The sequence below is a fragment of the Homarus americanus genome, unplaced genomic scaffold, assembly GCF_018991925.1.
Source record: "Homarus americanus isolate GMGI-L3 unplaced genomic scaffold, GMGI_Hamer_2.0 scaffold48406, whole genome shotgun sequence".
NCBI lineage: Eukaryota > Metazoa > Arthropoda > Malacostraca > Decapoda > Nephropidae > Homarus > Homarus americanus.
The window spans coordinates 3,542,358-3,559,859 of NW_024753828.1; the positions used below are offsets into that span (position 1 = coordinate 3,542,358).

General features: G+C 36.5%; 1 protein-coding gene across 7 annotated transcripts in view; it reads right to left on the minus strand.

The window, feature by feature from the left end:
- Window positions 1-13,409, minus strand: part of LOC121855467 (G patch domain-containing protein 2-like) — a 29,471-nt gene extending 16,062 nt beyond the window's left edge. For 3 of the 7 annotated variants that reach the window (XM_042350414.1, XM_042350413.1, XM_042350410.1), the window contains exons 1-7: window positions 13,282-13,403; window positions 12,098-12,180; window positions 9,330-9,505; window positions 8,347-8,578; window positions 5,318-5,515; window positions 3,527-3,721; window positions 2,298-2,514 (exon numbers count right to left, since the gene is read on the minus strand). In XM_042350414.1, the coding sequence (XP_042206348.1) occupies window positions 2,298-2,514; window positions 3,527-3,721; window positions 5,318-5,515; window positions 8,347-8,578; window positions 9,330-9,505; window positions 12,098-12,180; window positions 13,282-13,287 (1,107 nt within the window). In that variant the 5' untranslated portion in view covers window positions 13,288-13,403. Of the gene's footprint in view, window positions 1-2,297; window positions 2,515-3,526; window positions 3,722-5,317; window positions 5,516-8,346; window positions 8,579-9,329; window positions 9,506-12,097; window positions 12,181-13,281 lie in introns of all 7 variants that reach the window. The other 4 variants (XM_042350409.1, XM_042350411.1, XM_042350412.1 and 1 more) reach the window with 4 other exon arrangements.
- Between the last annotated feature and the right edge of the window lie 4,093 nt (window positions 13,410-17,502).

Sequence of the window (17,502 nt, forward strand, 5' to 3'; positions counted from 1 at the left end):
CTGGAAAAATCCATCTATGTCCATTCACTAGTCTCCTTTCTTACATTATCCTCTGAGTGGGTCAAGTGTAGTCTATATATCCTTATACTGTATAGATATAACACCAGAGACAGACATGCAAGCACACACACACACACACTTTTTATTACCTAGAAAAGACTGTATACTACATTCCCATTAACCACAAGGTCCTTTCTCAACACTCCCCCCCCACACACACACACAAACTAAAGACCACTGATGGACATGCCCTTTTAAATCATCACCCTTCTGTTATCCAAATTCTGACATTCCTCTTCAGTAACACCAGTGAATTCCTATAATTGATCTAAGACTGTACCTACCATTACAGAGCTTTGCTATGACTCATGGTGCCAATGTCTGTAGCTGGATGCTTGATTCACCATTACCATCCTACTTATCTTTTGCTATCTACCCTATTCTTGGCAACAGCAGCATTAACACTGTCTAAAGGACATTAATCGCCACAACATAAACTCCATTTCCCTTCTACCTATTATCCCAAATTAATCTACTTCAATTAACAGGTGTTGGATAAGTACAGCTCAGATTAACCATAGTCTATACACACAACTGAGATGAACAGTCATGGATCATGTTATATGAATAAGTAATGCATGGATAGCCAAGTACTGCATGAGGTTCAAGACTGTGGTCACACAGGATGCCACTGGACCATAACCCATGGTTAACGTGTGCTTCTGCAACTGAGTTAACTCTGAGTTAATTAACACTCTGTGCTCATGTAGATAATCAAAGTTAATGACATCACTAATTATAAAAAATCTAATTTATAATGCATAAGAACTATGGATAACTTTGGCAGAGATTTATTGAAATATTTAATCTAAAGAACCCATAACAATATTGATTAAAATTCAAAACTCTCAAAGGCAAAATATATAACTTTGGCTAATATTAGTTAATTTAATTTCAAACTTCAAATCTAAAATGCTGACTTTCCTCTAAAATTAATAAAATGTTGGTTAAATTTGGGGCTATATATTTTTTTGCTCTGTCAAATGGTCAACATGAGCAAAGAACGCTACTGCATGCAACATTCATAACATATACTACTATTACCACTGTCTCTACAATATATTGTCCTTTTTACCCAGACATTTACTAAAAATTACAGTTGAACAATGTTCTCAGTTCACTTAGAACTGTGCAAGGTATCAATACCATTAATATAATAAGGTATTAAGACTGAGTGATGACATTTTCAGTGTTTGGCAATTTCTTAGGATATTTTGTGTGCTTAATAGTACCATAAATTCAAAGAGAGACTGAAACTTAACATACTGTACACAAGACTCAATACTGTGAAATCAGGATAATGATGAGAATTATATAATGTTTATATTCTCATAAGGCAAAATTTTACTGAGCAACTTCAAATTTTTACTTACAGATAAAAAAGTGGCCACTTCAATTTTTTTTAGTAAGGTCCACAGCAGCAAAGTACCAAGCACTGTTAAGGAAGCCATGCTACCCCTTTAAGTTATGTACAGTACAGCACTATAACTGATCAACTGTAATTTTTGTAGTACATTGTGCAGACCATCTACTGTATTGGTTCTAGGAAAATGTTTACTGTATTATGTCCTATATACTTTAATTTCAAAATAAGACTAATAATGATGTTATTTAACACTTGTAAAGCATTAGAACAAATTCTACAAAATGACATAACATTAACACATAATTATCATGTTTTAAAGGTGAATATTTATTCTTGAGTAATTATTTTATTTGACTATGAAATACGTGGTCACAGCTTCATAACAAAGCATACCTGTACATCACCATGAAAATATATTACCACGTTCATTTTCAACGTACATAATATTAATGAATTTTAAATCTTTTACTGGCAACACAGTACAAACTGTATCAGAGAAACATGAGGATGAGGAATACTGCAGGAGATTTATATTGCTATTATGTTTTCATCATTAACTTAGTGAAGTAAAAATACTGTAATGTCCTGAGGAGGTTTGTACTGTATATCGCCTTTGCTTGAAATTAATACCAGTCTTTAGGTTTTACTACATCTTTTGAAGCTGTACAGTTAAGGTAAGCCTTGGAAAAGTTCAATGTTGACTAAGACTTCCAAAATATAATGATTCATTTACATTGAGCCACAGACCAGGATTTTGCCAATGAAAACAATGACCTAGGGAAAACCTTGAAACTGGATTTACAGATACGGAAGTGACTAGTTTTAATCACAAAACAAGTATTAAAAAATACCAAGAATTGATGTATAGTACCTTAGCAGATGATGAGAGACCAAATTCATTGTCATTCCACCAGGAGAGACGATTTGAAGCATTTCTCTGCCGAGGTGTGTTCGTTGAACCAGGAACCCCATACACAGGATCTGGTTCAGCAAACCAATCGCTCTGCTCGTCATCCGCTTCCCTGCCTTCATCACACGTATAAATACCAGTCTCGCTCTCAGTGCTGCTTTCACTGCTGCTGTGTTCCCTGAAAGTTGACAAGTCATCTTATCAAACCGTCTCACAAAAACAATAAACTATCATAAGTAATGTTGGCAGAACATATTTCATAAATTATGACAAAACAATGTTATGCCTTACTGCAGCTGTATTCTAAAGCTGGTAAATATCTCAACACAGTCCTACACATCTGCTGCAACCAGTAACAGAACTACATAGCTTGATAACCTGGACTTTTAACTTTATTTATTTATCATTTTTTTTAATTTTAGCCACCCAGAAAGTTGAGTAGTTGTAATTTCCCAAGAAAACAAGTTCAACTCAATGAAGAGACTAACCTGTTTTCCTAATACTGTATTGTGTTATGGCAGCACACTCTCAACACTCCTCCCCCACTAAGCACAAACATTCCTCCCACTTTCAGACTTACCTTATCTCATTTCACACTTGCCAATTTACATTATAATACCACTAATTATTCCCAATTCAAAATGAAATGCAAAATCCTGTGACCATCCATAAAACACAAGTACACAAATGGGGAATGCTGGTACAGTGCACAACAAACTAAAGTTTTACTTCATTTACATCAAACTAAGCAAGTCAATCCTTACAAAAATTCTAACCAATTGTCAATAGATACAGTACTATATACTTTTACCCTGTAATTCAAGATGGTACAATGTAAGTGAACAGGTAGTACCAGGGTCTCAAAGATTGCATGATGCTGTTGTAGAAACATGCATATACTGTACAGTACAGGTATATGATTATATTGTAGTGTGTCTTTTGGGGCTAAAATTCAGCATCATGCCAACTCTGAATCACAGAATTTAAACAGATGCTGGTACAAATATTCAGGCATCTTGGGGAGATACTGATCTTCCCATTAGTTCTTTATTTTTGTAAGGGTTGAATTTGAACCCTTAGACACACTATGAATATCTTTTTTATAAACATACTCAATCAAATTCCTAAAATAGATTTATGCCAAACCTGACCCTCTATATATGACCCTTTACAGAGTTTCTATGACCTACATATTAGCATCATCTGAGTGATCATATTCCATGCTGTCCTCAGTGCTTGGTTGGGATGCCCGGTGGACTCGTAGGTTGTGAAAGTGACTTGACGATGATCCATGACGCTTGCTGTGTGACACGTGCTGCCCGCCACACCACTCCACGCTGCGTTCTCTGCCCCGCTTCCGTTTACCAGCAGATATTGCTAGATACCTGTTAACAGATAAATTATTTACGATACACATATACACAGACATCCATTACAGTACGTGGCACTAAAGTGAAAAGTACTGAGTTACTAACCTCTACCTTAGTGAATGTTCTCATAACTCAACCATGTTCCTTCCAGGTGCTTGTAAGACACCTATTGCTCTCAATAAGGTTCAGTCATGTATAACCCATGTTATTATAACTACCATAAACTAATATTACCCAGTGCCTTTCTGTAACATCTACTGTAGGTACTGTAGGTTCTTTTATAATATTGGTGCAGACACTCCGGATTACGGATGGGTTCCATTCCTGGAGGCTAATATCATAAGCCGAATTATCCATAAGCCGGATGTGACCCTTCCATAGGTAATCATAAGCATAAAGAGAGCAAATTTGATACAAGTTAGTGCTGTGCCAGGGGCACTCTGACCTCCACACTTACCACACAGCTTCATGGTGGGAGCCTGTAGCTACATATAACTTTATACCTTATGATAATTATTTATTTTATTTATTTTTGCACTTTCTTTATGTAGGATTGTGTCTGTGTAACTGAGTAAAAATAATTTAAGAGAATATCTATCTGAAATTACAAATTAAAAATACTTTACTATCTATGATTGTTGCCGGTATTTCTTTTATTATTTTCTTGCACTTTCTATGGCTATGTAAGATTCAGGGTGTATGTAATTAAATAAAAGATTAAAAAATAAGATGTATATAACTGAAATTAAGAGTTAAAAAATAACCTTTACATAACAATGAGCTCACAGGTGAGGTATGGTTGGAGATCTCCCCATTCAGCTTGGAAATTACTTGCCGCTCATTTTAAATACCGGTAGGACGGATGGGATCTGTAAAGTAGGAAATCCGTAATCCGAGTCATTCTTAACCAGGGGAGTGTCTAGATTTCCTTTTCTTAATACATTTATTTTCCTTGAAATCTTATTCCAATTTTTAAATCGATTTTATGAGTAAGTGTTTTATGGTCACAAGACAATGTTACAAACAAAGTGTTCTGTTCATTAAGAGGATAAGGTGTCTAACAACATTGGCTATTCTTAATCTGGTTAAAACAAACTCCTTTTCTTTATGATAATATCCACTGTGTAACAAAGATTATATTTCTTATATTATTTAGAGTCATATTCCATTCTTTTTTCCATTCATTAATACAACTACAGTACAGTGCCGTATAATTAAGACTGAAGCTCTTACAGATCTCAAAACAACTACTGTACAAGTGCACTCTAGTCCTCCTCAGCATGCAGTGTAATTTGGCACCTGACCAAGGACTACTGTACACTCAGGCTCCAAGACTCTGGTAAGGTAGAATCATAGAACTAAGGAAATATGCTGTAGTAAGGACAGGTAATTTAGGGTAGTGCTATTAGGTTAGAAAGATACTTGTAAAGGGAATTTTAAAGAGCACCCAAAAATTTTGTCATATACAGTACAAAGATATACTATGAACTGATAAATCCTTAATAGCCAGTGCCTATAAAAGAATACAATTGAACTACCTTTGTACACTATGAAAAGATAATAATGGTAAATACAGCACAAATGACCATCTAAGCTACAAAAATTCCTTACCGGCACTCGGAGTCAGGCGATGGTCTTAGAACTTTCTTCCTGCGACCGTTTGAAGCTCCGGATAAGATAGCTGAGGCAATGGCTGTGGGCTTAGCCATGGGCAGTCCAGATGAGGCTTGTGTGGTGGAGGTGGATGGTGCATCAGGGTCCAAGGCCAACCTCTTGCATTTCCTCTTCCTACATAAGAAAGGGTTGACACTGAAAGCCATTAGTGGACTTCTGACCATATTTCACATTTGTCAAAAGTAATCATATGTTATAAATGAAAGTCAAATGGAAAATAATTACACATTAAGAAACACAGTCTACAATAATTCCCCTTACATTATATAATATCTTATGTCAAAATTTAAATGAATGACAAATACAGTAAACCCTCCCAATAATGGACTTCTCAATACCAGATAATCCCAACAATGGACATGTTTTTGTTCAATATAATTTGTGGACCAAGCAAGGAGAATCTGTTAATTGGAATGACTGTCTGCTATTGGTCAGTTGGTGTGGTGCATGTCACATCCCTTCCGTCTAAACCCTCGGGCTGCTAAAGTACCCACCTAACCTTTAAATGACCAACCTTCAATAAATGTAAAAATAATAATCTTTATACAGGCGGTCAATTGATGAAAAGCCCTGAGATAGAAATTCTGCACATGCCTTTTCAATTGCATTTCATATATATTTGTATTTATAGTATTTCATATAATTTTTATCAAGTTTTAAGTGTTTTGGATTTTTTCCCGTGGGGGGGGGGGCATGACCGAGAATAATGTAATGATCACAAGTGCATAATTAAAACCGAGTGTGGTGTGGAATGTATTATTTAGTGTACATGGGAGAAATAAGGAAACCCTCCCAATTAAGGATTCTCCCAGGGCCACCACAGATTAGTCCCAGTAATGAATCAAGAGGATTTATATCACAATATATACAGAATATTTAGATTACAGACTTAACTAACATAAATACATATTCATCTGCATTAGTTCTCTCACAAGTATATTCATTCTCTCCAATTTATACTTCACCTTCCACAACATCTACACCAACATCATCACATTGATATAATACTCTTTCAGTAGTTACTCTTACATCAACTCATGCAATATAGACACACAGTACCACCTATACAGTATAACAATGGGCTTACTTCAGATTCATTTCCATTTTCCACTTCCTTACCACAGGTTATAAACGTACAGCACAGTATTGCTTACACACCCACCATAAGCTTCTCTTTGGGGGACTTATAGTAACATGAATATCAAGTTTATCAGAACTATAATGTATTTTTGATGCCCACTGTTATCATCTTCTGTTGAGTGTAAACAACAGAATGAGTTTGATTTATGAGCTTGCACTCCACTTTATACTGAACCTAGCCTCACTCGCAGATACAATAGCCTCAGGTTATGTTGGCAAATGAGAATGATATTCATTAAAAGAGTAAACATTCTTCGTAAAACAATGCAGGCTGTCATGCATAGCACTTACACAACAGAAATAAGAAACATTAACAGCACTTTGAGCAAACGATGATATATGTAACCTATCGCCACTTTACTGCAATAAAACAATAGATTAATGAACTGAGTGTGATAAGATATTGTTCCTTGATACAGGAATTATTATTATTATTTTTTAATTATCTATACTCCTGTACTCTATGTAGTGGGTCATGACTTTGTGCATGCCGTCCTGAACACATGAACAGCGATGCACAACAACAACAATAGCTCCAACGTTTACAACTGTGACAGACTTAGTTTCCTCCTCGGAAAAAATTTAATATTAAGGACAATATATTTTTATGGGGTAATACTGTAATACATTTTCCTTCTATAGATTAATTTCCTGTAGTTGGTCATTGATGTACATAAATGTCTTGAAGTATTACCTACGTTGAGTCAGATGGAGACTGTATAGCTGTGATGTCCAGTATTGCATTATTTTATTATTATTATTATTATTGTGAAATATTCTTTTTAGTAGGCTAGGGTGGTCCAAAAATTAAAAGATCTTAAAAGCATAATTGGTCTTTGCCATCCATCTGACTTGGTGGAATGCCCCAGGTGCCCTGATCTTCACACCTCCCTCTGGAATTTCCCCCATGAAGGTGTATGAGAGAATGATGAGTTCCTTGTAATCGTCCCTGAGGTGAGCTAGAATTTTCACGAGACTAAAATAACTAAACGTTTTGCGGGACCCCTAAACATCATCCAATTTTCTTCAAATTTTATACAAAGCGTCACTAGTGTACATGAAGTACAACGAGGGCACCATGTGCTCGCTTGGTTCAGACAACTTTCAAATTTTCACCCTATAATTTGGACTACCCTACAGTGTACAGTCAACTAGTAATGTCTGTTCACCTCTCCCCTTGAACCATGAACCCCGAGATTCAGACTCATGAACCCAATAATGTATCGGCCTAATGTTTCAGGTTCACGAGTCTGAATCTTGGAGTTTGAGGTTCAGGGGGAAAGGCAAACACAATGGTGATTTTTTTTTTGGGGGGGGGGCCTCTGGTCCCTAAACCCTTATTTTGTATTGACTTTCATTTACTGTAATTTTAAATCACAATTTTCTACGGATACTTCATAAATGCTCTTGGTCCCTAGCTCACAAAATAACCTGAGGCTACTGTACAACAATAAACTGTGTTGCAGGCACACTTGTGGCAAATTATAAATCTCATGTGTACCTATGAGCTTTAATGTCTTATTTTCTTTCTTTTTTGATTCAGTAATTTGATTATTGTGCAATATTAATCAAACTTAGATTAAAACTTCAATTCCCACAAGCCATTTGAAACACTTATTATTTTCCAAAACTGTTGAGTTTCTTCCTAGAAGTAAATTTTCAAAGAAAACTATCAGTTGATATCAACCCAATAGTCTTCCTTCATATACGGTACTGGCATAAATTAACTAGTAACTTCCATTTTTTCTTATCTAAGGCTATCTGGTGTAATATATTTCCACTTAAAAGCCACAATCCTATCACTTTTGAGAAATTCCAATACCTACCTGCGATTGTGAGGCCGAGCTGGTGAGAAGTTCTCATTGACTGAGTCAGATTCTGCGAGGTTTGAAGGCGCTCTTTGATGTGTCAAAAGTTGGGTGCGGTGGCGTAGCTCAGGAGGGGGACTCATATCATCAGAATCCGTGAGAGGTATTGAGGATTTGTTATCCTGAGAGAGAACAACTTCACCGATACTGCTAGACGAATCTTCGCTCAGTGCACGGTTCGTAGATAAACCTGAGAGGAATGAATAAAAGTAATAATCCAAGTCCTAGGATTAACAATAATAATCACCTAATAAAATCAAAAGTTAATTCAAGAATGTTTGAGTTAAACTGTATACTGTATACCATAGAGAGGTTGACCAAAATAAAAATTTGGTGCTGGGATATATCCTGAATGATGCAAAAAAATCAACCAGAAAATTCATTACAATAGATATGTGTCACGAAGTTCCTGCTGACAGGCCCGACACATACTGAAAGACGATCTCTCACCCAATCAAAGTTCACATGGTGCAAGAACTTCACGAGATGATTGCAACCAGTGATAAGAGTTTTACAAATGGAAGGTGACAGTGAAAAGGAAGTGTTTTGCATAAGTGGACATGCAAATCATCATAACAGTTGATTCTAGATGGATATAAACCCACCAACCCATGTAGAGTTTGGTAAAAAATGGGAGGAGGTCATTAGTGATACAACTCTATTACTGCCTTTGAAAGACATCAGTAATGTGCTTGGCCTTATAACCAAGAAAGCCGACCAAAACCTGTTGTTGAGTTGCATCAGCACAGACCAGGGTAAATGATCTTTCTACTCAGTACATTAGTTTGTCACAGTTACTCTCTCTTGGTCAAGGGCTAGAAAATTTGTAAAAATGAGCATCTTATCTTCATTGTCAACACATGTAAAAAGCCATCTAGAAGTTCACTTTAATTAATATGCAATCATGAGATAAATAATATATACTGTATACAACTCCTTACTTAGATTGTTAGCTAACTTGACACGCCGTTTGAACCCACGTCTCTTGCGGTGGTATTGTGGAAGTTGAGATTCATCCAGGGCGTGTGAAAGGTCAGACACGAGAGCATCCATTTTGTGCCGCAGGTTCTCCGCCGTCACCACTCGCAGCCTGTCCCCACCTCCACTCGCCATACCACTACAAAATAAAGTCATGTACAGCACAGTATACTTCTTTATTCCAAGCACCAAGTGTTTATCCCAAGCTTCAACTTACCATTACAGTAGCCATATTTTTCTTACATTAAACTCATCATGAAAGATATTACCACATTCAATATGTGTTATGCTTACTTAAAATCAACAAGGGGTAGGGTTAGTTACAGATACAGGTACAAGAAGCTATACAGTACTGTACAATATACAGGACCATTTTTTATTTCGGATAATATCGCTAGATTTTGCATACAGTATTTTTGAAACTTAACTTTTTTTTTTGCACCATATTCATGTCATGTCCTGATATATTATGACAAGAATATGGCATGCAAAAAATTTAGATCCAAAATTACACAAAAACTTGCAATATTACCAGACAAAAAATGGTTCTGTATAATTAACGCATACTGTAATGACGTTTTCTTCATATTCAAAGTCAACTTCATTATGGAAGAAAGTGGGTCCCAAGTACAGCACAGTCATTATTAAATTGTCCAAGGGGTACACAAAATAAGAACAAAAAGTTGAATGGCACTGCTGTAGAGAATGGGGCATTGACCAGTTACCTGTGCATTGGGTGGGAGAGGGACTAGTAGCCTTTCTTAGGTTCACCAGGGGAGGGAGATCCAATTTGGGAATTGAGAATTTATATTTTTGGACTGGCCTTTTCCCCAATTAGTCTGAAATTGTGAGGATTTACTGTAAATTTAGACGATGATATCCAAATACTGTATCAACAAGACCCTTTATCATTATAACTAAGAATGGTTTACTTGTGTCTATTACCGGTACTGTATATGAAACTTAAGGATTTAGGATTCATATAAATCTTACGGATATTATATTGCCATCTTATAATGTAATAAAAAGCATTTTTCTCCACATAATAATGCTTTTTAAAGAAATTATGTGTCATGCATGGTATCTTTTTATTAGAAAAATTATTACAAAAGTTTGTATGAACAGTTTCATTTAGTGATGGAAAAATAACACTTATTGGGAGCCAACCTGAAACTCTGACACAATGAAAGGGTTAAGCCAGTTTCCAAAACCTTGCCAACACTGCTGCTGACCAAAACCTTCTGTTTTAGTGTTTGGTATTCTTCCTCAGCTGTTTTCACCTGTAGTCTAATCTTTATGACAGTCCTTAATGATGCCATGGCTATATAATCAATACTTCTCCTATACTACACTGTACATTGATAAGGATTACTGCTCTGCCTTCACAGTCATGATGATAAAAAGTTCCTGATGACATGTGAATAAGAACGTCTAAATGTCATTAAAAATATGAAATCTTCTCATACTACTGACGTCTACTGTACCACAGCCACTCCTTTATCATACAGGGTACAGGTATCTTTAATATTTTAATGAATACCAGGCAATACCTGTACAGTACAGTAGTTTACTTTGTAACAGAATACAGTATGTCTTAAAAACTGAAGAAAGAGATAAGCATAATTTCATTTCTTGTTATTTTGAATTTTTTTAAAGCAACCCAGGAGGTAGATAGATAAACTAACAAAGGTGGGCACGCGCAACTTTTTTTTGGGGCGCCGCAATCGCAACCATTTTCAAAGAGTTTCGCCGGAAGCACAACCGCAACGTGCAACTTTAAAAATAAATAAATAAACAAATACTAAAATAAAAAGAATTGCCTATTTACAAGTAAAATAAAATATAATTGATACAAAAAAGTTAATATCAATATTTTATTAAAAAATTAAAAAAAAATGCCTCACTGCCACTGGCCTCAGTCACTTCAACTTCCGTGTCCATGTCCTGGTCGGCAGCGGCAGGATCACTGCTGCCAGCCACAGACTCATCCTCGTCACAAAAAATCCATAATGCCAGTAATAACAAGCAACAAAACAACAAGAAACTGACGCCTTAGCTGCAGTGCTACTGACTGCCTGACTGGTTATGATATGAATCATTCCTCCCTCCCCTTCCCTCGCTGTAGTTGCCAGATTTCATCTTTCACATTAACTCTAGTTTCTAGAGTTTATGTGAAAGATGAAATCTGGCAACTACAGCGAGGGAAGGGGAATGAGGGAGCGACGGAGGGGGGGGGGGGTCTCATCTGGTTTACAGTTCAGAAATATGCTGCCCGACCTGTATCATGTGTATGCTGAATCATTGTCAGAAACAGAAATTTTCGTAATCCCAGCTCTAGGGATGCCCGTTTGTATATGCAGTTGTATTCCAATTTTAAATTATTGCCGAAAAATTTTGCGCGTTACGCTTGAAAATTCTTGTAAAAGTTGTGCCGCAACCAGTTCCGCAACTCTGGAAAAATGTGCGCTGCAACTGCCCACCTTTGAAAACTAAGTTGCAAATTTATGAAAACAATGTACAGCAGTCACAAAAGCAGCATCACAGTCACCTAATGTCCGGTAAAAGTAAGAAAAGTGAGGAAATGTGGGTTTCTAGAAAGATTAAAACAATGAAAGAAAAGTTAAATGACATTGAATCAGGCTGGGTAAGATTTTTTCTGATCATCACATGACCAACCTAATTCAGCCCAGCCCAACCTTACTTGAACTTAAAGGAAAATACATATTCTTACCTTAATTTTGTGAAGGACAGTAATTTGCATAAAATAAATGATGGAAGTACTGACGTCTTGAGTCTGGGCTGAGCAGAGCAGGACTGGGTTGAGTAAATTAAATGGTTTTGGGTTACATGCTAGCAGTCAATCAATCAATCTGTCTATTACCTATTGTAAGGCCTTAATAAGCTTGCCAAACCTTACATAACTTCTCCCTTGTTATACTCAGTCAAGGTTTAGCTGTCAAAGTATAATTACTGTAATAAAATAACAAGATTCCTAAACAGTTCAAGTGCAATCATGGCATCGTCGTGTGGATGGGAATGAATTATCTTCCGGGAAAAACTACAGGAAAACAAAATACAAAACATGTATAATTCCTCCTCGTGATTTAGGTTATTCTTGAGGTAAGACAAAGAGTAACTTTGGTATTGTTTGAGAACATCACTACCACCAGATGATGTTGTTTGATTATGTTAATTTTCCACATGTTCTTATCACTATAGTTATCGTTTTATATGAGGTGACATTTACAAGTACCTAACCAACCATAGAAACCTACCTAACCTTACCTAATTTCCTTCCTATTTTGATATCAAGTACCAATGAAAGTGTCATGGTGTAATTTAAATTTTTTTTTTGCGGACTGAGCGGGTAGGTCGGAAACAAACCTCAGATGACAACACGAGGTGACACGACAGATTTTTTCAGAGGAGTACAGTCATTTGCGAGGGAAAAGTCATAGAAGAAATGTCTTAAAATTGTCTAAACTATGGATTGCAAAAAATAAAATTCTCGACATTTGGTGGGTGGCAGCTTATACAATACTGATCCCTCTCCTTCCAGAACTACTAGCTAGTGTTTGTATGTGTTGAACCCAATGTAAAAATGAGATAATGGTAATTATTCCTTTTAGCACACCCAAATACATCAGAAACTAAACATCTAGACCCCTAACTTTCATTAAATTAACCTGGCTATATTTAACACTCTCTCCATAGGTACATCACATGATATTTAACCCCCACTAGATAATCTCAGGTTAATATAATCCAGCCACAAACATATTCTTCTATGACAATAAACTACGTAAATAAAAAGACTACCAAAGAAAACAAAATGGAAGACTCAAATAGTATCCTTTTTCTACTTTATCTCAAGAGGAAACACACATATATTCTGATGGCCTATTTTAGTTTTACCTCCATGCACTGTGAGCCTCTATTCCAGCATGCAACAGCTGCCACCGTAATATAGCGGCCTCTTATTAGTAAGGGAATAACCCGCCCGAGAGTCTTGTCATTGATCCTCCCCACACACTAGCCACAGGTTCCAATACTGTCTCTGGCATTGAATAAAAACATAACTAATTAATATAGAAAATATATAATTCATTGTATTTTAATGTTTTCTGAAATTTTACTATTCACGGCTATTTTTATATACAAAATATACTTGATAAATAGGAACTTATCATGAGTAATCACATTTTAAGAGTATAATCTATATACTACAAGAAAATTATAATCAGCTGTTTTCTCTGCTAATTTATTTACTATTGTATAAAATAATATACTATATATATGGATCTTTTCAGTTTCACGTACCGCAACCCAAAAATGGATATATATTTTTTACTATTATATATATTTATGTTGATTCCAAATATGTGATTTTTTTTCCTTTTAGAAATATGGCCCTTTAAACTTTCAATGTTCTACACTGAAATGTTTTAATGTGGGGTAAAATACTGAAAAAAACACTGGACAAACCTCTGAAAGCATTACCTAACCTTTCCTAACCTAAAAAAGGAGGGTTAAAATTAGCTTTCGAGTTCATGGATTCCCCCCCTTTTTCATCTGAACACCGAAAACTTCACCAATGCCCACTAGACACCTTAAACACTAATAAGACAAGTGTTTTAAAGTTTTTAGATTTTTATAGGTTAGGTAAAGGGTACTATTATAGCATGCGGTCTACAAAGCTATCCTTAACCTAACCCAGACATGTGCCGCCTGGGTAACCATTCCTCAGTCATGGGCCGCTTTACGATTTAGGTATTTTTCTGCAGGTCAACCCAGAGAAATTTATATCCTACCTAACCCAAAACAGAGGCAGGTCCAGGAATCTCAAAAGGGAGGGTCCAAAACGGTGTGGGGGGGAGAACATGGTGAGCACAGCGAGACCACCCAGCTGGGGGGTTAAGGGGGAGGGAGGCGCTGTAAGCCCCAGGTTTTTCTTAAATCATCTACATTTTGAAGCCATGTGCACTTGATATTAAGAGATATTCCGAAGTCAATAGTAATTACTTTTTACTATACAAAAATGACTGAGTACAATACTGCATGAAAGAAAAAGCATTATCATCACGTCTACCTTACGATATTTTCAATTTGCAATCACAGTCTTTTTCCCATTTATGAAACCAATCCATCATATTTTTTTTTTAGTAAAATGTTAATGTTTCTTGGCATTTAACAGATGAGTGAAGTAATCTGTGAATACGTTGATTTTTCCTACAGTTAAAGCCTTTTCTTATGAGACACCCACAAGAATAATGTCAAAGTTAATCTTGGTGCATGAGGAACTACAATGAAGCAACCTATGAGCCACAAGAACAACAAAAACAATCCCAAGCTTTGTTATATTCCACACAAAGCTTATTAAGCGCAGTGAGCCTCCATTAGGGATTGCCCGTGCCAACTATGTGCTCGTGTTTCCTAACTGGATTCGGTAAAATGCTACTCCGACCACGTAGTTAGCGAGGTGGTAGTGATTACCTGTTCACATGCGGAGGTCCAAGGCTCGATTCCCGAATAGTGAGGTATTGTTTGTATATGATGTGTAATTATGAGGTTAGGTGCCATAAAAGTTGACCAGCACAGCGAAAGTCTCCACACAACATAATGACGTGTGGTATTCAAAGCCTGGCAGTTGGTCCGTGATTGGCTTCTGGGGTTCACAAGCTGCCCCCCACTGAGCCTCTGATTGGTTGCCGGTTAATGGTCTGCCAGGAGTGTGGGCTGAGGTCTTTGTGCTGTGGCGCCACCCATCAAATTATCGGCTGTGTTTCTTTTTAATTTCTTTTTATGCCACGTTGTTTTAGGGGCGGAAAATAACACATTTCCGAGTGACGGAAACCTTTGTCAAATGGTCACGAAAATAGGCTGGCGGAGAAATGTGCTAGAGGCAAGCAGTGTGTAAATGACTATCGTTTCTCCCCGGTATTATTAATGTTATGTTCGAACATATATGAACATCATTAATATTGAGGTTGATCTTGATTATTACTACATTAACGTAATAATAATAATAATTACATACAGTATTTATTACCCGTCAACTGTATAACGGTAAATATATCTGCTGTCACGTCCATCCCAGGACTATTTGCAAGTTTAATTTAATTCCTTACCTTTTCCTCGAGGGAAGGGTGTTAATGGTTTATCTAAGCTCCCCATTTTTCCTAATGAATTTGATCTGCATGGGTCAAGCGTTATACATTATGTTTGTTGGAGTTCTCGTGTGTGGGATGATAAGGTTTTCAACGTCACAGGGTCAAGGGGGATAGTAGTTACGTGCGATATAAATTTATGTTTAATAACAATATACTAAATAACTATGGTACTTATACTGAACATGATTCTGTATGTTAGTTTTAAAGCTGGCTTGAGCAAAGTCGCCAATAGTTGACTAGGGTACATGAGTCGGAGTAGGGACAGCTGTTCACAGTGCATATACTGTATGTATTTTTATCAAGTATAATACTTGAAGTATTGTACTCTACTTGTGTTTGTTAGTAATTCACGTTACCACTTCATGGTTTTATTGTAATAAGTCATTGTATATAATACATTTATTTTTACGGGGATTAGCCCACCCAGGCACAGGTCACCGACTTACACCGGGGCCTGGGGGACGAAAAAATAAATAAACTTAGCCACAAATAAATACAGAAATGGAAAAATTAAAGAAATCACTGAGAAATTATGAATATGTTGTGTTGTCAATAGTAAGAGAAACAATTGAGACTCCTCAATTGTGTGTAAATGAGGCAGAAAGTCAGATCACCAACCTGGGACTTGGTCACATATGGCAGCAGGGTCTACCATTAGACAACACATTATGCTTCCTATATCTTCCCAGCCGGTAGTACCTCCCTGTTTGGTAGCTGCCTACTACCTACTATCTGTGATTGCAATGAATATAAATGGTTATGTTATGTGTTTGTTAAGTTTGAGATGGTAGTTTGTGTTGATAGACTTAATGTTGATCATTCTAGTATGTTGAGAATAGTAACTTCTGGGTCCTGCCTAGGTGGCGTCACACTGGTATTCTTTCGTAATTGTTTTTTGTCAACTTTCAGAAAATCGTCAAACTTCTTTGTTGTGCACCATCACACATGCGTTTAGAACCAACTCGCCAGTATCCCTTGTTCAACAAGTGTCAACAAATATGGATCCAACTGACGAAGAAAACGCAGCAATTCTACATATTTTTTTGGTGTATGAAGAGTCCTAATGATCCCAGAGACAGCGGCGCTGCCTTATCTGATCCACCAAGAACTCCTCGGAGAGGCGTGTCCGTACTTGGGAAATTATTTTATCTGTTGGCTTCATCATGTTGTTATTCCCGCTTAGTCAAAATGTAAACAGCAAATGCCATTTTCTTACTTATTTTGAAATCACGAAATTAAACCTAATAATGAGTACTCTTGGGAAGAATAGTAATAATTTTAGCTTTATATTTTAAATAGAAATTAGTTAATTTTTAGAACTATTTGCAGTAGCAATTATAAATCTTGAGTTGACTCCGTACGAGCTGTCAGTGCAGACGGTCTGTACCATTTGACGAAGTTCAATGTCAATGTAGAGAGGTCAGCCGGACAGCGGTCTAGCTTTCGCTCGCTGTGCACAGTGACCAGTGACCACTCTTAAATTATAGGTGGCTGGCCGGCTCCCCCCACTAGTCGGTCTATCTTTACAGTATCATCATCATAAACCCGTTTCTTATATCCTGGCACAGGGGGTTAACTCGGGAAGGAGAAAGATGTAGATATAGTAAAAGGGTGTCATAAAGGTGTCTGGCCCCTTCATTGTGGAGGGAAGGTGAGCTGACATTATTTGAATATTCTTACTAATTTCCTGAAATTCATGCGCTCATTTCAGTGCAATTTATCTGTGCACTTGAGTTCATAACTGCCTCCTCTGAAATGTTCTGCATGAGTGTGTATGCATCTAAAAGTGGAATAAATATATCATATGACTTATATTTTATTTACACACATATAGGTTATAACTAAATAACATACATGATTTATATCAACTGTAACCCAAGGCAATCTGTTTTTCCAGCTACCATTTTGATATTTTCATAAATTTTCTATTTTCACTTCTGCAATTCTTACTTGTTTTCTTATTTAT